Raw genomic sequence first — 23,455 nt, 5'->3', positions numbered from 1 at the left:
CAAATGATCCAAATATTATTTCTTTTGCCTTAATTTTATTTCCATTTTAATAAAAGCTTTAAGATTCTCATCATCAACATATTTATCAATATCCTCGAGGGCTTTTTGATCTCCATTCTGGTAGTACTGTGTCATTTCCTCTGCATATGAAATCCATACACAGTTGTGGCATCCTTTCATACAGCACCAAGTAGGGGGGATTGGTGGAAAGTTGTCACTTTCCTGACTGCAACCATCATCGTTATTACTTTGTTCTTTATTTTGAAGATGAAGTTGGTTGTTTTCTTTGTTCTCTTTGCAGTTCAGGTTCCTGGAGAGAGCAAAAAACCTTTTGTATAAGGTAATAGTCTGGTTATAGTATAATATCTGCAAAACCCTGAACAGTCCAGGCAAATGTGATGAAAGAGGAAAGCCTGATGTCCATATAAATCCATTGGAAGAGAATTGTGATAGTCCAGAAGCTCCCTGAAGATTAAAATGAAAAAAAAAGCTTATTTCTTATACCAACACCTATAATAACTCAATCATAAAATGAATAGGAATGGAAATGTCAGGATGCAAACAAAAATACTTTGCCAAATAAGTACAAAATGTTTCTGTCCCAAAATGCATTGTGGCTAAACTATCCATGCTAATACAAAGCCAAATGCAACCCTAAATCCTGCAGATCAGTTTGCCTCCAATCCCTAGTGTTGACAGGCCTCAAACAGAAGATAATAGTATCCCTACGTACAGTCACAGTGATCCTAGGCTAAGAGGAACTGAAACAAATGTTATTCAGGGTTCCTGTTCGTGATCACCATCTACAATGCCCTGTTAGAAAGCAAGGGAATGAGTTTGGTTGAGGAGAGAATCAGACTGGGCTATGTTATCTTACCAGTCCAGAAACCAAATGACAGTGCCTGCGCTTGAACTTTTTTTTTCAATCCAGTACTAGAAGCTGCCAATTAAGGTTCTGGGTTTTGGGAGAAAGCCAATAACTGAGGAAAGAGTAGGGCCTATTAGGGATCAAAGTGGCAATATTTGTGTGGAGCCAGAAGTTTTTAAATTTGTACTTTGCATCATATTCATATAAGCAGCACAATGTAAGTCTAGAAATCAGGGAAGGGATTGTGCTATGCTATAACAAATTAGCATTGAGAGGGAGGAGTTACTAGCGATTTTAGCAAGTTTGAAAGTGAATAAATCTCTCAGCCCAGATGAGACGAGGCCAAGAATGCGGTGAGGGGCCAGGGAGGAAATTGTGGGAGCTGACATTAATTTTCAAATCCTCTCTGGCCCTAGGAGGGGAGCCAGAGGACTGGAGGACTATTATTCAATAAGGGAGGTAGGGATAAACCCTTTCCTTGCTGTGGTGGAGATATTTGAATGGTTTGTTGATCCCAAGAGTGATACCGTCTATAATTCTCAACTGTTGGCATGATGGTCAGGTAAGAGAGGAGGAATCAGACCAAACACAATACAGAATAATTCTTCAATGGAGATCCAGGCGGAAAGTATGTGATTGAGAATCTCCATACTGCTGCAGCCTTCAGTCTTCGAGGTTTTCTTGCCACTGGAATTAGATCTACCTTCTCTCAAGGACTGAGAGTCTGCTGATGTGCAACATTGTTCCCACATGAAAAGATGTCTTGCACAAGACATGATGAATTGAAGAATGGAAAAGCCAAAGAACAGACAGGATTCTAGCAGAGATTTTCAAACTTGGAGGAGCAGAGCTAGTTCCTGAAAATCTGGAACAAAGAAGAAATCTCACGGATGATGTCATCGTAGGCATCTTCAATAAAAAAGAGACAAAGAGCACTATGGGAACAACTGAAGAATCTCCTTATGCTCCATTGTTGGGATGATCGTTGCCTGAATCCTTGCCAGGTGCCTTTTCCAGTCTGAGGAAATCCTTCCTGAAAGTCAGTGTGACTTCCAACCAAACCAAGGACCATGATTTTCACTGCTTGTCAACTCCAAGAGAAATGCCAGGAATAGAATCAACCACTCTACATGGATTTTATTGACATGACCAAGGCTTTTCACTCAGTCAGTCAGGAAGTTCTGTGCAAGACTCTGTCAAAGGCTGATTATCCAGTGAAATTCATCAACATCATCCATCTCCTACACAAGATGTCAACGCTGGTCCTCACTGATGATAATATGAAAGAATACTCCCAAGTCGACACAGGGGTCAAGCAGGGATATATCATCACCCCTACCCTTTTCTCTACCTTCATTGGCACCATTCTTCATCTTGTCAAGAACAAGCTTCCCAGAGGTCTGCGTTTTGTGGCAGGTACCAGTAAGTTTGACGTTCTTACAGTTTTTAAATGTCCAATAGAGTAGAGTAAAATTGTAGGTTGAGGTTGTGGATCTTAAGAATAAAAAATAGAAGAGGTCGTTTGCAGGTCTAGGACAAGGAGGCTGTGAACTGGAGTAGGCTTGATTGAAGGGCCAGAAGATGCCGGCACATTGCTGAAAGCGTGTGCATGAGGAGTCGCAGAGAAAAACATTTTTGGAGGATGTGACTGTTCCATATGTAGCAGTCATCACGGGTGGGGCCAAATTGGAAAGGCCTGAAATGCAGATTGGAGTCCATTGGGATAATCCAGTTCCATAGGCAGGTACAGAGAAAGGCAATGTAGCTGTAGTATCTGGTTTGCTTCAGTATGTGATCGAGCAGTTTCAGGGCCGAAGAGATTACCAGAGGGTTGCAGTAGGAGAGATATCCATGGAGGTCTTTCCAGAGGGAGGAGGATCACTTCTTCAAGGTATACATCCCTAAAAGAGGCTTCGCAGAAGGGTTGTAACTCACTCAGAAACTCAGTAAGAACTGCCAATGCTGGAGCCAGAGATAACACAGTGTGGAGCTGGAGGAACACAACAGACCACGCAGCATCAGAGGAGCAGGAAAGCTGATCTTTCAGGTTGGGACACTTCTTCAGAAGTAGCGGTCAACTCCTACATTAAGATCAACAGAAATTCTGCCGAAAATGAACATTTCCCCTACATGGGAAGCTACTTCTCATCGAAAGATGACATCGATGCGGAAATTCAACTTCTCATTCAATCTGTAAGCACTGCCTTTGGACAGCTAAGCATTAGAGTCTTTGACCATGACATCTGTGCTAATACCAAGATCTTTGTGTATAAGGCAGTTATCTTTCCGACTCTCCTGTGTGGCTTCAAAGCTAGGAATATGTACGGATGCCACCTCAAAAAGTGCAATCTTTGTTGTTTTAAATGGATTCTCATCAGGTGTGAAGTCAGCTTTACGAACATCAGCTTCCTTACAGCAGTCAATAACACCAGTACTGAAGCCATGATCATCCAAAACCAAATCCATTGGGCTGGTTATGTTCTTAGGATGCCTGGTTTCTGACAACGAAAACAAATCTTCGCTGAGCTGAAGGGAGGCACTTGAACTAAAGGAGGACAAAGACTCCCTGAAGGCTTCCCTCAAGAAATGCAACACAGATATCAATGCATGGAAAACCCCCGTTCAAAAGAAGCTGATTTGAAGGAAATTCCTGTATGAAGAGACATAAATCTTTGAGAACACCCGTCTGCAAGAAGTATGGAAAAGGAACTGAAGAAAGAAGTCCATAGAACCGATGACCAGTGACTCAGAATTTCCCAGGTGAACAATCATACTTGATAGCAAGTGACTGCCAATGATTACAAGGATAAATCTGCAAACTACAGACCATGGAGTTAAAACATCCATGGTAGGAAAACTATTGGAAAAATTCAGAGGGACAAAATCAATCCCTGCTTGGAGGGAAAAAGGATCATTCAGGAATAGTCAGCATGTATTTATAAACAGCAAGATCACATCTAACAAATTGAATTGAATTTTGACAGAAGGTGACTAAGTGTGTAGATGAGGGTAGTACAGTTGATGTCATCTACATGAAATTCAGTAAGGCTTTTGACAAAGCACCCCCATGGCAGACTGTTAAAGAGCTAGGAGTCCATGGGATCTACAGCATTTTACTAAATTGGATCCAAAACTGATTTCATGGGAGGATACAGAGGGTGGTGGCCAAAGGGTGTTTTTCTTACTAGAGACGTGAGTTGGAACAAAGGGTTCCTGGGTCCCTCGCCATTTGTTGTGCACATTAATGATCTAGACAACACAATGTAGGAGGTATAACCAGTAAGTTGGCAGATGACAGGAAAATCAATGCTGTGGTAAATAGTGAGGAGGAAAGCCTTAATTTCAGGGTGATGTGGATGGTCTGGTTAACTGTGGCAAATGGAATTTAATCCAGAAAAGTATGAGATGATGCATTTTGGGAGGACTAACAGAATTAGAAAGTAGAACATTAGGAAGTACAGAGGTTGACAGGGACCTTGGTGTGCATGTCAACTGATCTTTGTTGGCAGCAGAACAGGTAGATAAAGTGATTACGATGACATTGGGATACGTCTTTATTAGTGAAGGCATAGATTAGAAGAGCAAGGAGGTTATAGAACATAGAACAGTACAGCACAGAACAGGCCCTTCAGCCCACAATGTTGTGCCGACGATTGATCCTCATGTATGCACCCTCAAATTTCTGTGACCATATACGAGTCCAGCAGTCTCTTAAATGACCCCAATGACCTTGCTTCCACAACTGCTGCTGGCAACGCATTCCATGCTCTCACAACTCTCTGCGTAAAGAACCTGCCTCTGACATCCCCTCCATACTTTCCACCAACCAGCTTAAAACTACGACCCCTCGTGCTAGCCATTTCTGCCCTGGGAAATAGTCTCTGGCTATCAACTCTATCTATGCCTCTCATTATCTTGTATACCTCAATTAGGTCCCCTCTCCTCCTCCTTTTCTCCAATGAAAAGAGACCGAGCTCAGTCAACCTCTCTTCATAAGATAAGCCCTCCAGTCCAGGCAGCATCCTGGTAAACCTCCTCTGAACCCTCTCCAAAGCATCCACATCTTTCCTATAATAGGGCGCCCAGAACTGGACGCAGTATTCCAAGTGCGGTCTAACCAAAGTTTTATAGAGCTGCAACAAGATCTCACGACTCTTAAACTCAATCCCCCTGTTAATGAAAGCCAAAACACCATATGCTTTCTTAACAACCCTGTCCACTTGGGTGGCCATTTTAAGGGATCTATGTATCTGCACACCAAGATCCCTCTGTTCCTCCACGCTGCCAAGAATCCTATCCTTAATCCTGTACTCAGCTTTCAAATTCGACCTTCCAAAATGCATCACCTCGCATTTATCCAGGTTGAACTCCATCTGCCACCTCTCAGCCCATCTCTGCATCCTGTCAATGTCCCGCTGCAGCCTACAACAGCCCTCTACACTATCAACAACACCTCCGACCTTTGTGTCGTCTGCAAACTTGCTGACCCATCCTTCAATCCCCTCGTCCAAGTCATTAATGAAAATTACAAACAGTAGAGGCCCAAGGACAGAGCCCTGTGGAACCCCACTCACCCCTGACTTCCAGGCAGAATATTTTCCTTCTACTACCACTCGCTGTCTTCTGTTGGCCAGCCAATTCTGTATCCAAGCAGCTAAGTTCCCCTGTATCCCATTCCTCCTGACCTTCTGAATGAGCCTACCATGGGGAACCTTATCAAATGCCTTACTGAAGTCCATATACACCACATCCACAGCTCGACCCTCATCAACTTTTCTAGTCACATCCTCAAAAAACTCTAAGGTTTGTAAGGCATGACCTACCCCTCACAAAGCCGTGTTGACTGTATTTGATCAAGCCATGCTCTTCCAGATGGTCATAAATCTTATCCCTCAGAATCCTTTCTAACACCTTGCAGACGACAGACGTGAGACTTACTGGTCTATAATTGCCGGGGATTTCCCTATTTCCTTTCTTGAAGAGAGGAATTACATTTGCCTCTCTCCAGTCCTCAGGTACGACTCCAGTGGAGAGCGAGGATGCAAAGATCTTCGCAAGTGGCGAAGCAATTGCATTTCTCGCTTCCCAAAGCAGCCAAGGACAAATCTGGTCCGGGCCTGGCGACTTGTCAATCTTAATGTTTGACAAAATTTTCAGCACATCAGCTTCCTCTATCTCTATCCATTCCAGCATGCACACCTGCTCTTCAAAGGTTTCATTCACTACAAAGTTCGTTTCTTTCGTAAAGACAGAAGCAAAAAACTCATTTAGGGCTTCCCCTACCTCCTCAGGCTCCACACACACAAGTTCCCTATGCTATCCCTGATCGGCCCTACTCTTTCTTTGATCATTCTCTTATTCCTCACCTAAGTGTAAAATGCCTTTGTGTTTTCCCGGATTCCTTCTGCCAAGCCTTTCTCGTGCCCCCTCCTGGCTCTCCTCAGACCATTTTTGAGCTCCTTCCTTGCCTGCATGTAATCCTCTCTAGCTGAACTTGACTCTAGCTTCCTCCACCTTATGTAAGCTACCTTCTTCCTTTTCACAAGAAGCTCCACCGCTCTCATCATCCAAGGTTCCTTTATCTTACCCCTTCTTGCAAAATATTTAGGCTTATTCCAGTGTCCAGGTCTTAACCAACTGATACCAACAATCAAATGGAAACTAACTAAGCTGTGGCCTAAGACAAGCCATGTGTCAAGTTCTTTAACTTACCATTTCTTTAACTGCATTTTGCTGCTCACTCACAGAACTGGTAAACTCGTCTAGGCTTTCTGTTTTGATGCCACAAGTTTCTGGTGACCTGTACTCAGGAGAAATTTCACGTTTTCCCTGAAAATACAGAAACACTTAAGGATATTTAACCGATGTGGTGTGGTTCAAACTTCTTTCTTAAATCTACTACAAATATAAAACATACAATAAATAATAAAATAACAACCTTTATGCATTCATGGGATGTGGGGTCACTGGCTGGCTCGGCGCTTATTGCCTGACCCTAGCTGCCCCTTGAGCAGGTGGTGGTGTGCTGCCTTCTTGAACCACTACAGTCCACGTGCTGGAGGTAGTCTCTCATTATCTCAGGGAGGGAATTCCAGGATTTTGACACAGCGGCACTGAAGGAATGGCAATATATTTCCAAGTCAGGATGTTGAGTGGCTTAGAGGGGAACCTGCAGGGGATGGTTGTTTCCATGTATCTGCTGCCCTTGTCCTTCTAGATGGAAGTGGCTGTGGGTTTGTACGATGTTGTCAAAGGAATCAAGTGCATCTTGCAGACAGTATACACTGCTGCCACTGAGCGTCGGCAGTGGAAGAAGTGAATGTTTTTGGTTGTTGGGTTAGTTAAATAGGCTGCTTTGTACTGGATTCTGTTGATCTAATCACTTGTTGATGTCGCACTTGGTCAAATGCAGCCTTCATGTCAAAGATGGCCACTCTCACCTCTCCTTTGGAGTTCAGCTCTTTTGTTCATGATTTAACTTATGCTTATTAGCCCAATATCTCTTACTGAGAATTTACTGGAGTTCATTTTTAAGATTAGAGCAAGCTGATCAGAGAGGGTATGGCTATGTAAGGGTAAGTCAGGCACTAGTGGACCTGATTAAATATTTTCAAGAAACAACCAAAGCAAAGAACAGGGTAATGTCTAAAGATGTTACTCATACTGACTTTGAGGGCATCTGAATGTTAGCTAAGGTAGAAGCTTGTAGAATTCCAGAAAAGTTATTGACCTATGGTGGAGCTGTATACAATGTTAGTTACAGCACAGTTACAGTACTGTGTGCAATGCCATTTATCTCACAGTAGGAAGGATGTTGTTGCACCAGTCACAGTGTTGCTGCAGTGATTCAGCTATAGAGACATTACATAGCTGGGGTTGTTTTCCTTTGAGCAGAGAAGTTGGATGGGATCTGACTGAGCTGTACAAAATTCTGAAGGAAACTTCTCCCCTTAATGGAAGGGTCAACAACAAGTGGTTACAGATTTAACATCAGGAGCAAGAGGGTTAGAGGGGATTTGAGGACAACATTTTTCACTCGTTTATTTGGAACTCACTGCCTAAAGGTGGTTGTGGCCAGAACCCTCAAGTCATTAAGAAGTATTTAGATGAGCAATCGCAACACACCATAATATACAAAACTATGGGCCAAGTGCAGGAAAATGGAAGGAGAATATGACCAGCACAGACATGATGGGCCAAAGGGTTTCTTTCTGTGCCAATAAAAACTCTCCGATCTATCTGCATGCCTGTGTGTTTAAGAATTATCAAATGTCATCCTGAGGTCTTTGCAGGTAGCTGTGTCAGTTGTCTGTCTGATCAACCTGCAACCTTTCAAGTCAAGGTGGACTATTTTACAGCATGTCCTATCTTTCAATGCCTCCTCATCCGTTTGCCCTGCAGATAGCTCCATCAAACTTCCACTGGGAAAAGATTATGAACTAAATTACCATTGCTTTGGATTCAAATAGGAAATTGGTTAAATCAAAAATTAAACCACATCATTTCAGAGGATTTTTTTTTACCAGACCCCTTTCTATTGTTAAGAATAATTAGTTAATAGGATTGTGGGGAGGCGATAATGTTGTAATATAGCAGTTCTCAGGGTGCAAATGGAGTCTATGCACAAGTTGATTTGTGCACAAGTCAGAACAATGTAAGATAATGCAAAGCAGCTGTTATTATGTCCAGGAAACGTACATATGTTGTGTCTTTTAAATTACACCCCTTTATGGGATCATGTTCATAAGAATGAGTATTCCTAAACCAGGGACCTAGAGGGTTCAAATTCCATAATTTAAAGTTTGAATTTGAAATACATAAGTCTAATGATAGCCACTGTCATAAAAACCCATCTGGTTCATTAATGTTCTTTAGGGGAGGAAATCTGCTATCCCTACCTGGTCTAGCCTACATGTGACTCTAGCCTACATGTGACTCTGCTGCACAACGTGATTGCAGTTTAACTACCCAACCAACCCATGAAGATACATCAAACCACGGAGCACCAAGAAAAGAAATGAAACCAGACAGACACCTTGCACCAAGTTCAACACTGGAAATAACAATAACACAGCCCTAAAAACTCTGCAAAGTTCTCCTTAGTAACATCTAGGAGACAGAGACAAAATTGAGAAGGCTGTCTCAAGGACTAGTCATACCCATGTAATTGTACTCACACACTATATCTCAAACAACACATGATTATCCCTGGGTGTGTCCTGACCCACCTGCAGGACAATTCCAGCAGTGATGACAGCACAGGGTTCTACAGTTCAGAGAGTTACCCGGAGAGTCCACAACATCAACTCTGGGCCCCATGTCATTTCATGGCCAGGTCAAATGGAGAGGCGATGGCCTAGTGGTATTATCTCTGGACTGTTAATCCGGAGACCCAAATATTGTTCTGGGGACCCGGGTTCGAATCCAACCATGGCAGATGGTGGAATTTGAATTCAATAAATAGCTGGAATTAAGAATCTAATGATGATCGTGAATCCATTGTCAATTGTTGAGAGAAAAACCCTTGTGGTTCACTAATGTCCTTTAGGGAAGGAAACTACCACGTTACCTGATCTGGTCTACATGTGACTCCAGACCCACAGCAATATAGTTAACTCTTAACTGTCCACTGAGCATTTAGGGATGGGCGATAAATGCTGCATAGCCAGCGACGTCCACATCCCATTAATGAATAAAGAAAAAAAACTAAAAATATAGGCAAGAAAACATAGGTTTATGGATGTGACTTTGCTCACTGAGCTGGAAGGTTCGTTTTCAGACGTTTCGTCACCATACTAGGTAACATCATCAGTGAGCCTCCGACAAAGCGCTGGTGTTATGTCCCGCTTTCTATTTATCTGGTTAGGTTTCCTTGGGTTGGTGATGTCATTTCCTGCATTGGTGATGTCATTTCCTGTTCTTTTTTTCAAGGGATGGTAGATTGATTTAGAGCCAATGTGTTTGTTGATGGAGTTCCGGTTGGAATGCCATGCTTCTAGGAATTCTCGTGCGTGTCTCTGTTTGGCTTGTCCTAGGATGGATGTTTTGTCCCAATCAAAGTGGTGTCCTTCCTCATCTGTATGTAAGGATACGAGTGATAGTGGGTCATGTCGTTTTGTGGCTAGTTGATGTTCATGTATCCTGGTGGCTAGCTTTCTGCCAGTTTGTCCAATGTAGTGTTTGTCACAGTTCTTGCAAGGTATTTTGTAGATGACGTTCGTTTTATTTGCTGTCTGTATAGGGTCTTTTAAGTTCATTACCTGCTGTTTTAGTGTGTTGGTGGGTTTGTGGGCTACCCTGATGCCAAGAGGTCCGAGTAGTCTGGCAGTCATTTCGGAAATGTCTTTGATGTAGGGGAGAGTGGTTATGGTTTCTGAGCCCGTTTTGTCTGTTTGTTTGGGTTTATTGCTGAGGAATCGGCGGACTGTGTTCATAGGGTACCCATTCTTTTTGAATACGCTGTATAGGTGATTTTCCTCTGCTCTGCGTAGTTCCTCTGTGCTGCAGTCTGTGGTGGCTCGTTGGAATAATGTTCTAATGCAGCTTCGTTTGTGGGTGTTGGGATGGTTGCTCCTGTAGTTCAGTATTTGGTCCGTATGTGTGGTTTTCCTGTAGACGCTGGTTTGAAGTTCCCCATTGGCTGTTAGCTGGGAGCAAACAGCCAATGGGGAACTTCAAACCAGCATCTACAGGAAAACCACACATATGGACCAAATACTAAACTACAGGAGCAACCATCCCAACACCCACAAACGAAGCTGCATTAGAACATTATTCCAACGAGCCACCACAGACTGCAGCACAGAGGAACTACGCAGAGCAGAGGAAAATCACCTATACAGCGTATTCAAAAAGAATGGGTACCCTATGAACACAGTCCGCCGATTCCTCAGCAATAAACCCAAACAAACAGACAAAACGGGCTCAGAAACCATAACCACTCTCCCCTACATCAAAGACATTTCCGAAATGACTGCCAGACTACTCGGACCTCTTGGCATCAGGGTAGCCCACAAACCCACCGACACACTAAAACAGCAGGTAATGAACTTAAAAGACCCTATACAGACAGCAAATAAAACGAACGTCATCTACAAAATACCTTGCAAGAACTGTGACAAACACTACATTGGACAAACTGGCAGAAAGCTAGCCACCAGGATACATGAACATCAACTAGCCACAAAACGACATGACCCACTATCACTCGTATCCTTACATACAGATGAGCAAGGACACCACTTTGATTGGGACAACACATCCATCCTAGGACAAGCCAAACAGAGACACGCACGAGAATTCCTAGAAGCATGGCATTCCAACCGGAACTCCATCAACAAACACATTGGCTCTAAATCAATCTACCATCCCCTGAGAAAAAGAACAGGAAATGACATCACCAACACAGGAAATGACATCACCAACCCAAGGAAACCTAACCAGATAAATAGAAAGCGGGACATAACACCAGCGCTTTGTCGGAGGCTCACTGATAATGTTACCTAGTATGGTGACGAAACATCTGGGGACAAGCCTTACAGCTCAGTGAACCAGCTCACATCTCGAACACAATAAAGACCCACTCTCTTGTGGACTGAGAGGACGAGAGTGCAGTCTTGGAGGTGAAAGGAGGACGTCGGGTTGGCTGTGCACCCTTGCGACCAGTGGATCTTAATGCTGGCTTCGGCCTAACGCTGGTTCAGGGGAGCAGCCAACCTGCAACGATGGCTGCGGCAAGTGCTCGTGCCCCAGGTCAGGGGGTCCGGAACACCATCCGTGTTTCCGTAAAGAAGGTGGATGAAGGTGCACCTGTGGACCGCACCTTCTTCGTGAAGAGGGTCCTGTTGGACTGTTGTGGGTTCGCTGCTGCGGACATTTACTGCCTGCAGGATTTCCCCGGAGGGGGTTTTTACGATGTGACCTTCCGGAGTGCCAAGCTTTGCGAGCGCTTCCTGGAGGTTTTCAAGGAGAAAGGAGGTGAGGGCCCCCTCTCTGTATTGACCGCTGTCCCACTGTTTGTGATGCCAGCACAGAGGAGCCGTATGGTGACTGTACACATGTACAACCCACATGTGCCAGCAGTTGATGTCCTGACCTTCCTCGGAAGGTATGTGAAGGTGGAAGGGGACCTAACTGACATGGTGGACCCCTTTGGCATCTGGACGAGTAAGAGGCAGGTCAAGGTGACGCTGAGGATGGGCGCAGACGGGAATGTCGCACACCCACCGTCCAGCTTCGCGATCGGCGGGAGCAGGGGCTACCTGACCTATGCAGGGCAACCTAAAGTCTGCCATGCCTGTGGTAGGTCAGGTCACATGGCGGCCGACTGCAAAGTCACCATCTGCAGGGAGGAGGGACACCTTGCAAAGGATTGCCCACGAGAGAGAAGCTGCAACCTTTGCGGGGAAGCGGGCCACTTCTATAGGGCATGCCCGCGGCGGGGTACCACCTACGCCCAGGTCGCCGGCAGGGGAAATGCGGGGCCAGCCCCCCCGGAGGAGAGGAAGGCACCAGGGCCCAGCAAGGACCCCACTAATGTGCAGGAGGGCCAGGCCGTGCAGGAGGGCCCAGCCCTGCAGGATGGGCCCGAGGCCAGCAAAGCACCTCTGCAGGCTCCAATCCCCCCCGACAACCCGGAGCCAATGGAGGCGGCGACAGGCGACCCAGGGGAGTGGACTACAGTCCGGAAAGCGAGGAGGAAGGTGCGTCGACGGGCCCAGGAACCGCAACAATCAGGAGGGAAGAGACAGCTACAGGGGGGCTATAAGAGCTCCTCTGACGAGGAGGATTCGGAGAGGGCCCACCCGAAGCAGAAGTTAAAGGTCTCGAGGGGGAAGGAAAGCAGCACCCCACTTCCAGGTGACGGGAGGCGTCCTGAGGCTCACTCCGACACCCAGTCAAGTGCCGCTGGAGCACTGGAGGGCCCCCCGGAACTTCCAGGCGGGAAGGAGGAAACAGCACGTCCCCAGCCTGATCCGGAGCCGGACCCTCCTGCCTCCGCACCCCTGACGGGGGGATGCCACCCGGAAGGCAGCACAGACGGTTTCCTGAGCCCAGAGAGCGTCCAGCAGTTAGCCCGGGCAATGGGCATGAAGGGACAGATGGAGGGGCTGGACCTTGGACTTGGGGAGGGTACTGCGGTCACTGCCCACAATGGGGGTACGAATTGCGAGCATTAATGTGCGCAGCGTCAAGTCAACCGCGAGATGTGCGTCCACGTTGGCCTACCTGACCACCATCAAGGCGGACCTCCTGTTTCTGAAGGAGTGCGGGATACCGCACCTCGGCAGGTACGGGAAATGGTCCGGCGCCTGGACCTGTGGGCCTTCGATCTGGTCGGGGGGTAACTACTGTCGCTCCTCGGGCCTGGCTATTCTGCTGCGGGGGCACAACTTCACCATCTCTCAAGTTCAGGAGGTGGTGGGGGGGCGCCTCCTAGTGGCTGACATCACCTACAGGAATGCTCCCCTGAGGCTGATCAACGTGTACGCCCCAGTGGTACGGAGTGAGCGGTTGGACGTCCTGCAGCGGCTTCCATCCCTGCTGGCTACGTCCAGGCCGGTCATCCTAGGCGGAGACTTCAACTGCATCATTGATGCAGATGGAAGATCCGGCGTGGGGACAGCGGGTGGGGGGAGTCAACTGGACGTCACGTCCAGATTCCTGATGGGCACGGTGAAGGACGCCAAGCTGCTCGACGTCTTCAGCACCCCTGCAGACGGAGCGCAGCAGAGGTACACCTGGTCGCGGCCAGACGGGTCTATCCGCTCAAGGATAGACTTCCTGTTTGTGTCACGGACGTTCTCGGTCAGATCCACTGGTGTCGAGCCGGTGTTCTTCTCTGACCACTGCCTCCTGTTGGCCGAATGTCACTTACAGGACGACCAGCCGGCCGGCAAGGGGACGTGGAAGCTCAACACGACTCTGTTGACCCCAGAGAATGTCGAGGAGCTTAAGAGGGAGTACACCGGTTGGAGAACCGTGAAACCCCTCTTTGAGTCTCCAGGCGACTGGTGGGAGACGGTGAAGGAGAATATCAAGAGGTTCTTTGTCCTCAAGGGTGTTCAGAAGGCAAGAGAGAGGCGGGGAAAGCTGTCGCGACTCCAGAAAAGGGTGCAGAACCTGCTCCTTCTGCAGTTGATGGGGGTCGATGTCACGGAGGACCTCCGCGAGGTGAGGGGCCAGCAAGCCTCGCTCTTCGCCGCGGAGGCCTCCAGGATAATCTTCCGGTCCAGGGTCCGCTCTGTGGAGCAGGACGAGACGTGCTCGCGTTTCTTCTTTCAGAAGGTGCACAAAGAGAGCTCTGTGCTTAGCCGGCTGAAGGAGGACGACGGCTTGGTGACGTCGTCTCGGCCCGACGTTTTGAGGATCAGCAGATCCTTCTATGCCGGACTGTACGACACGAAGCCCACGGACAGCACGGCCTCCGAGTCGTTCCTGTCGTCTATCACGGAGGTCTTAGACGACGGCACGAGGGAGTGGCTGGACCGGCCGATATCCCTGGACGAGCTGACCAGAGCCCTCATGTCCTTGCAGAGGAATAGGACTCCCGGAAGCGATGGCTTACCAGTCGAGCTGCATTCTGCTCTGTGGGGCCTGGTCGGCCAGGACCTGCTGGAGGTGTACGATAGTGCACTTCGGGCAGGGGAAATGTGCAAGTCCATGAGGAAGGGCATCATCACCCTCATTTACAAGAGGAAGGGGGAGAGGGAAGAAATTAAGAATTGGCGTCCCATTTCACTTTTGAACGTGGACTACAAAATCCTGGCCAAGGTCATTGCCAACCGGGTCAGGTCTGTCCTGGAGTCGGTGATTCACCCTGACCAAACCTGTGCTGTGCCGGGCAGGAAGATCGCTGAGAGCCTCGCGCTCATCAGGGATACGATCGCCTACGTACAGGACAGGCGGGTGGACACCTGCCTCGTCAGCCTGGACCAGGAGAAGGCCTTCAACAGGGTCTCTCATGCTTACATGAGGGACGTCCTCTCCAAATTGGGGTTCGGGGAGGGCATCTGCAATTGGATCCGGCTGCTCTACGCCAACATCGTTAGCGCAGTCTCGATCAACGGGTGGGAATCAGACAGTTTTCCTGTTAGATCTGGAGTCAGGCAGGGCTGCCCGCTCTCTCCTGCCTTGTTCGTGTGCTGTGTGGAGCCCTTCGCCGCCTCCATCAGGAAGGACGTGAGCCTGAAGGGCGTGACTATCCCAGGCAGTGGAGGCCTTCAGGTCAAGACCTCCCTGTACATGGATGATGTCGCCGTCTTCTGCACCGATCGTCGGTCGGTGAGTAGGCTGTTGGACATCTGCGGCCAGTTTGAACTGGCCTCGGGTGCCAAAGTCAATAGGGGTAAGAGCGAGGTCATGTTCTTCGGGAACTGGGACGACCGCTCCTTCATCCCCTTCACCGTCAGGACAGACTACCTGAAGGTGCTGAGTGTTTGGTTTGGTGGAGCTTGGGCATGCACTAAGACTTGGGAGGAGCGTATCTCCAAATTTAAGCAGAAGCTGGGCAGGTGGACGCTCCGGTCCCTCTCCATCGCAGGTAAGAACCTGGTTGTCAGGTGCGAGGGGCTTTCGGTACTGTTGTATGTGGCGCAGGCCTGGCCTATTACCTGGACCTGCGCCGCTGCGGTCACCCGGGCCATCTTCCACTTCATTTGGGGGTCGAGGATGGACCGGGTCCGCAGAGATACCATGTACAAAGACCTGGGAAATGGGGGAAAGGGCGTACCGAACGCCACCCTCACCCTGACGGCTACCTTTGTGTGTGGCTGCATCAAGCTGTGCGTAGATCCTCAGTACGCAAACACCAAGTGTCACTACTTACTGAGGTTCTACCTGTCCCCGGTGTTGCGAAGGATGGGCCTGGCCTCGTTGCCGCGGAACGCTCCGAGTAGTTGGACCGTTCCGTACCACCTGTCCTTCGTGGAGAAATTTTTGAAAGGAAACACCTTTGACCACAAGGCCGTCAGGCAGTGGTCAGCACGTAGTATCCTCAGGACCCTTCGGGAAAAGGAGAGGGTGGATCCCGTCGTGTGGTTCCCCACGCAGACTGCCAAAGTCGTTTGGCAGAATGCCTCATCGCCAGAACTTTCAAACAAGCACAGGGACATTGCTTGGCTGGCGGTGAGAGGGGCTCTGCCAGTGAGATCCTTTATGCATGCCCGGAATCTCTGCACCACCGCACGCTGCCCTCGAGGTGGCTGCGGGGGGGACGAGACTGTCGATCACCTCCTTCTGGAGTGTGCCTATGCGCAGGAGGTCTGGAGGGGGATGCAGTGGTATTTGTCGAGGTTCGTCCCGAGCAGCTCCGTGACGCGGGACTCCATGCTCTACGGGCTGTTTCCGGGGACGCACACCGAGACCAACATCAACTGCGCCTGGAGGACCATCAATGCGGTGAAAGACGCTCTTTGGTCTGCCCGCTGAAAGAACTGACCCCGACCGAGTGTTGCAGACTGGCGCACTCCAAGGTCCAGGGCTACGTGCTGAGGGACGCGCTAAAGCTTGGGGCAGCCGCCGCCAAGGCGCGGTGGGGAAAGACCACCGTATGAGCCCCCTCGTCCAGAAAAGGGAAAAGAATCCTATCTGGTAACTGGGCCCAGCTGGCGCCTTCCCCAACTGGTCAGGGGGCAAACTGGGACTGTGCGGGGTGACGACTGCCGGGGCGGTTTCTTTGCTTGGTTTCTTTTTTCTCTGTTTTGTTTTTTTTTCCCTTTAGTTGGTGTACGTACCCCCAGGTAACCCGGAGTGGCTTGCATGACTGGGTAGGTGTATATATGTTTTATTTTTTGTACATTCTATGAATAAAGTATATTTTTTCAAATAAAACTAAAGGTGACGAAATGTCTGAAAACGAACCTTCCACCTCAGCGAGGAAACTCACATCCAGAACCTCAACCTGAGCTACAAATCTTCTCAAAACACGCTAACATAGGTTTATGAAGAAACCAACAGGAGAGGAAAAAAAACACACTTGACCTCACCCTCGCCAATCCACCTGGTATTTGACAGTATTGATAGGAGTGAACGCTGCAGTCATTGTGGAGAAGTCCTGTTTTCACACTGAGGATGCCCTCAACTATATTGTCACTACCACCATGCTGAGTGGGATAGTTTTAAACAAACTTGTCAAGTGTATTCATGATGCATGGGAGGTCATCAATGGCCGCAGAACTGAATTCCAACAGATTCTGTAACCTCATGGCTTGGCATATTCTCATTCAACCATTACCATCAAGTCATGACAAAGCAGGCCTTCTTGATTGGCACTCCACGCATAATATATATGTCCTTCACCACCAAGCTCAGTAGCAGCAGCAGTGTATGCCATTTACAATATGCACTGCAGAAATTTTACAAAACTCCTCAGACAATCCCTTCCAGAACCACAATCACTACCACCTATGAGGATTAAGGAGAGCAGATGCATGAAATTCCAGCAACTGCAAGTTCCTCTCCAAGTCACACACCATCCAGATTGGGAACTATTATCATTGAACCTTTAGTGTTGCTGGGGCAAAATTCTGAAACTTCTACCCTAACAGCATTCTGAATCAACCTTCATCAAATGGCTGCAGCAGTTCAAGAAAGCAGCTCACCACCACTTTCTTGAAGGCATTTAAGAAATAGGCAAGCAACGTTGGCCTAGTCAGTAAAACTCACACCCATGAATAAATTTAAAACAAAAGCTTGACTGTGTCTCTCAATTACCGGGCTATATTGCTAGCATCAAATCATGTGAACCAGAAAGTCCCAGTTTGAACAGATTATTTAGTAACTGCAGACTGGAAGTTGGGGGAGGTGAAGGTCAAGACAGTTAGGGATCCCGATTAGTACTGGATGAGGATAGGCGCAGATGAGTTGTTACACTTCACATGATCAATAACATCGATCACAAAGGGGCATCTGACACCTGTAGAACCACAGTGCAGATTTAAAAAAGGTGAGAATTTATTAAAGGAAAAATACTTAATGATCTTTTACAAGATTGTAGAAAATTAATCCTGTTGAATGACCAACATAGTGCTTGGCAACACAAGATATGAAACAGGATGCAGTATTATGCAATAACCTTCACAGCTTAGTGATATCCCACCCACCCTCCTGCAAAAATTCCATCCCCTATTCCCAATTCCTCCGCCTCCGCCGCATCTGCTCCCACAATGAGGCATTCCACTCCCGCACATCCCAGATGTCCAAGTTCTTCAAGGACCACAATTTTGCCCCCACAGTGGTCGAGAACACCCTTGACCGCGTGTCCTGCATTTCCCGCAACACATGCCTCACACCCCGCCCCCGCCACAACCGCCCAAAGAGGATCCCCCTCGTTCTCACACACCACCCTACCAACCTCCAGATACAACACATCATCCTCCGACACTTCTGCCATCTACAATCCGACCCCACCACCCAAGACATTTTTCCATCCCCACCCTTGTCTGCTTTCCGGAGAGACCACTCTCTCCGTGACTCCCTTGTTCGCTCCACACTGCCCTCCAACCCCACCACACCCGGCACCTTCCCCTGCAACCGCAGGAAATGCTACACCTGCCTCCACACCACCTCCCTCACCCCTATCCCAGGCCCCAACATGACTTTCCATATTAAGCAGAGGTTCACCTGCACATCTGCCAATGTGTTATACTGCATCCATTGTACCCGGTGTGGCTTCCTCTACATTGGGGAAACCAAGCGGAGGCTTAGGGACCGCTTTGCAGAACACCTCCACTCGGTTCACAATAAACAACTGCACCTCCCAGTCGCAAACCATTTCCACTCACCCTCCCATTCTTTAGAAGACATGTCCATCATGGGCCTCCTGCAGTGCCACAATGATGCCACCCAAAGGTTGCAGGAACAGCAACTCATATTCCGCTTGGGAACCCTGCAGCCCAATGGTATCAACGTGGACTTCACCAGCTTCAAAATCTCCCCTTCCCCCACCGCATCCCAAAACCAGCCCAGTTCGTCCCCTCCCCCCACTACACCACACAATCAGCCCACCTCTTCCCCTCCACCCACTGCATCCCAAAACCAGTCCAACCTGTCTCTGCTTCCCTAACCTGTTCTTCCTCTCACCCATCCCTTCCTCCCAACCCAAGCCGCACCTCCATCTCCTACCTACTAACCTCATCCCACCTCCTTGACCTGTCCGTCTTCCCTGGACTGACCTATCCCCTCCCCACCTCCCGACCTATACTCTCCTCTCCACCTACCTTCTTTTCTCTCCATCTTCAGTCCGCCTCCCCCCCTCTCCCTATTTATTCCAGAAGCCTCACCCCATCCCCATCTCTGATGAAGGGTCCAGGCCCGAAACGTCAGCTTTTGTGCTCCTGAGATGCTGCTGGGCCTGCTATGTTCATCCAGCCTCACATTTTATTGTCTTGGATTCTCCAGCATCTGCAGTTCCCATTATCACAGCTTAGTGATATGGTGTGCATAGGATTGTTACTTTTCATTTACATAGGCTTGGAAAAACAATACTATCAGGAAACAAGAGTCAACTCCTTTCCAGTCTATTTATTGGTAACACTAAATGTTTACCAGCTTTTAAATTCTATTATGAAACATCAATCTTTTAAATAAAGATGATGGAAGTCAAGTTAAATCACTTTTTGCACACATGGGTGTGTTTAAACTGGGTGAATAGATGATCTTTGAGCCCACCTCACAATTCAATGAGTCAGCATAACAATGTGCACTTGTAAGGTGCCTAGACAAACATATATTGATCTTGAATCAAAGGGAGAGCTTTGGGGATAGGTGACAAAAACCTTGGTCAAATAAGCAGGTCAGCCTTAAGGAATAATAAAAGCGCAAAGTTTAAGAGAATTATGAAATTAGCATACATACAGCTCAAGGCAAGGTCATCATCGTTAGGCAATGAGAGTGAGATTCTAAAGAGGAACACAGAGTTCTTGGTGAGCTTAGGAAGTTAGAGACAAAGAGAGGGATGAGGCCATGGAAGGATTTGAACACAAGAGAAAAAAATGTTAAAACGCCAAGGCTTAATGGACCAGGAATCAATGCAGATGAGAGCACACAGGAGTGAGCAGGACATATACAAGTAACAACATGAACAACTTTCTCTTAAGTAGCACCTTCAAAGTGGTCTGAAGTCTCAAGGTGTTTCAGAGGAGCATTCTCAAATAAAGTGTGATTCTGAGTCATATAGGAGTTACTTGCCCCTCCACTTAGTGGCTAGTAATTCTGGTTGGAAGGAAGATAGTATAATAGAGTCAAAGAAATTTTACAGCATGCAAAGAGTCCCTTCTGCCATTGTGTCTGCATCTATCTATTCTAGTTTTCATTTTCCAGCTCTTGGCCCATAAGTATATAACTTTGGGATTCTAAGTGCTCATCTAAATGTTGAATTGTCTTAAAAGTTCTGCTTCATTCTTTTAGGCATTGATTTCCAGTCATCCACCATCCTATATGTGAAAAATATTTTTTCAAAACACCTTGCTCCCTACTTCAGAACTGTACCCTGTGATATTGACCCCTCCACGAAGGGTATTAATTTCTCCTTTCCATGAATCTCATATTGTTGTACACTTCAAACAGAACCCCCTTAGTCGCTTTGCTTTAAGGAAATCAACCTTGGCCTACAGTTAAATTCAAGTGTAACTTGAGTTGCAAGTTCTCAGGATTTCAAGAACATTACTGGATCGTTGATTGGATATTGGAGTATCGTTGGTTGAGCTGAGCTGCTATTAGTGGATCTTTGTCTGGCTTTGGCTTTGGCTTTACGCCAGTTCAGTGTCAGGCCAACTCAAGCTGTAAACACCAAGGGCCTACACTTCAGGCCAGGGTGTCTGGAACAGTCAAGATTCTGTGAAGAAGGTGAAGGAAGCTGAGCCAGTCAATCGGCCTTTTTTGCAAAGAAGGTGCCCCTGCATTGCTGAAGGTTCCAAGTGGCAGGGCACTAGGGTGGGGGCAGAGACAAAGAAAACTGCACACACCCCCAAATTGGAAATGCTGAAATTGCGAACAGCCCAGTGAAAATCCGCCTCCTAACTTGGAGAACCACAAGGTACCCAGCATAGCACAGACAATATGACACGAATGGGCAGTTTTGCTCGCCTCTCTCATGCCTTCTGAACACCTTTGAGGATGAAGAATCTCTTCATGTACCGCTTGACTCTCCCACTGGAGACTCAAATAGGGGTTTTTACGGTTCCTCATCCTGTGCAAATTCATTTTGAGCTCCTGAATGTATTCTGGGATCAACATCGGAAACACACCACATTTACACTGCTTTTACACTGTGCATATTAATGCTGGCAATTTTGAAACTCAAATCAGATCATGTAAAGTGCTGGGAATAGCGTTTAAACAAGTGTGTGCTAAAATGTGGGAGGTGTGTATTGCCAAGGTGTGGCAGAAACTGGGCAGATGGGAGCTCCCCATTGCAGGTAAAAACCCGGTCATCAGGTGTGAGGCAATGTTGATAATGCCGTCTGTGGCGCAGGTCTGGCCCATTCCCTGAGCCTGCGCCACTGCAGTCACCAAGCCATCTTCCACCTCATCTCGAAATCAAAGATGGATTGCATCCGTAGGGAGAAAACATACAAAGTTCTGGATAATGTGGGAGAGGGTTAAGAGAAAGTATTGATCAAACCCCTCATCCTCACGGCCACCTTTCTCTCCAGCTTTGCATAGACCCTCAGTCTGGCAAACACCAAGTGTCACTTACGTACACTGACGTTCTACAGGTCCCCAGTGTTGCAAAGGGTGGGTCTGGCCTAGTTGCCTCAGGTCCATATCAAAGATCCTTGTAGAAAAATTTGCAAAGGGAAACACCTTTGACCACAAGTCCACGAGGCAGTGGTCTGCATACAACATCCTCAAGACATCGCATAAAAAAGGACCGGGTTGATCATGTCAGCTGGTTCCCTGAGCAGATTGTCAAAGTCATTGGTAGAATGCCTCATCACCAGAACTTTCCAAAGCATCATGATGCAGGGTCGGCTGATGGTGAGAAGAACACTACCCGTCAGATCCATCATGCATACCTGGACACCCTATGCCACCACATGCTGCCCTTGAAATGGCTGCAGGGGAGGAAAGAGACTGCCACATATCTCTTTTTGGAACGTGCTTTTGCAAAGAAATTCTAGAGCGAGATGCAATAGTTTTTGTCGAGGTTTGTCCCAAGCAGCTGATGCAGGAGATGTAAGAAAAATGCTTTCGGGTCTGATCAAAACTTGTTGGTCGACCTAGGTTCAAAGTTAACAGGTTCAAAGCTTCAAAATCTCCCCTTCACCCACTGCATCCCAAAACCAGCCCAGTTCTTCCCCTCCCCCCACTGCATCACAAAACCAGCCCAGCCTGTCTCCGCTTCCCTAACCTGTTCTTCCTCTCACCATCCCTTCTTCCCACCTCAAGCCGCACCTCCATTTCCTACCTACCAACTCATCCCGCCTCCTTGACCTGTCCATCTTCCCTGGACTGACCTATCCCCTCCCTACTCCTCACCTATACTCTCCTCCCTACCTATCTTCTTTTCTCTCCATCTTCAGTCCGCCTCCTCCTCTCTCCCTATTTTAAGAAAGCAATAAAAGGTGGACATTTATTCCAGTTCCCTCTCCCCATCCCCCTCTCTGATGAAGGCTCTAAGCACTTTTGTGCTCCTGAGATGCTGCTTGGCCTGCTGTGTTCATCCAGCTCCACACTTTGTTATCTTGAATAGAAAATACATTTGCTTTGCAACTGACTGCAGGGAAACTCTGAGGAATCAATAGTGTGGAGCTGGAGGATCACAGCAGATCAGGCAGTATCAGAGGAACAGGAATATTGATGTTTTGGGTTAACAACCTGTTCCTCCGATTGCTGCCTGACCTGCCGTGTTCCTCCAGCTGTACGCTGTATTAACTCTGACTCCAGCAGCTGCAGTTCTTGTTATATCTGAAGCTCCGAGGAATGTCAAAGTCCAATTTGGTGTTTGGCTTTTTTTCCTCTGCAAAGACTGTTTCAGGACCTTTATATGTAATTATAGTTTCTTTCCACGAATAAAATCTATTTTTGCAGAAAAAAATCCTATGTAGTCTCACTTCATAGCTGAAACATCCAAGCAACATTATGAATAATTTTAATGTAATGGATACACATGGAAGCAAAATAAAACAGTGATAATGGGAACTGCAGATGCTGGAGAATCCAAGATAATAAAATGTGAGGCTGGATGAACACAGTGATGCTGCTGGGCCTGCTGTGTTCATCCAGCCTCACATTTTATTATCTCAGCAAAGTAAAACATCCTGGTAAATCTTCCTCCTTCCTATAGTGAGGCGACCAGAACTGCTCAGAGTATATACTCCTGCAAATGGGGGGTTTAAGCCTCATTGCCCCCCTCACAACGTGAAGGTCAAACTGGGAAACAACACTCACCGCGCCCGGCATCTTCCAGCGGGGGCACAACCGGCAGAGTGCATTCATAGACCCAAGCTGAGAGTCCAGCTCCAACCAGTGCCACCGCCGCCACTGAAAACGGAGCAGCACCAGGCTCAACCTCAGGCCTGGGCCTCGCAACCCACTGCCTAGCAACGAAACCCCGCCCATCCGGGCCTGATTGACAGCGACGCT

General features: G+C 47.6%; 1 protein-coding gene across 1 annotated transcript; it reads right to left on the bottom strand.

The window, feature by feature from the left end:
• oxld1 (oxidoreductase-like domain containing 1) lies at window positions 1–23,431 on the bottom strand. Its single transcript, XM_059653859.1, has 3 exons — window positions 23,261–23,431; window positions 6,581–6,697; window positions 1–465 (listed from the first exon to the last, which is right to left on the bottom strand). The coding sequence occupies exons 1-3, from the start codon at window positions 23,429–23,431 to the stop codon at window positions 16–18; spliced, it is 738 nt and encodes a 245-aa protein (XP_059509842.1). The 3' UTR covers window positions 1–15.
• Window positions 23,432–23,455: the final 24 nt, after the last annotated feature.

Source organism: Stegostoma tigrinum, chromosome 22, assembly GCF_030684315.1.
Source record: "Stegostoma tigrinum isolate sSteTig4 chromosome 22, sSteTig4.hap1, whole genome shotgun sequence".
NCBI classification, from domain to species: domain Eukaryota; kingdom Metazoa; phylum Chordata; class Chondrichthyes; order Orectolobiformes; family Stegostomatidae; genus Stegostoma; species Stegostoma tigrinum.
The sequence above is the reverse complement of the archived record's forward strand: the minus strand, read 5'-3'. Positions and strand labels throughout refer to the sequence as shown.

Excerpts from the sequence above, each read along its gene's own strand:
- oxld1 (XM_059653859.1), bottom strand. The coding sequence starts at position 23,431 with ATGGGCGGGGTTTCGTTGCTAGGCAGTGGGTTGCGAGGCCCAGGCCTG. Across the intron at positions 6,698-23,260 it reads GCTGGAAGATGCCGGGCGCG|GGAAAACGTGAAATTTCTCC; the intron begins GTGAGTGTTGTT and ends CTGTATTTTCAG. Across the intron at positions 466-6,580 it reads AAAATGCAGTTAAAGAAATG|GGAGCTTCTGGACTATCACA; the intron begins GTAAGTTAAAGA and ends TTTAATCTTCAG.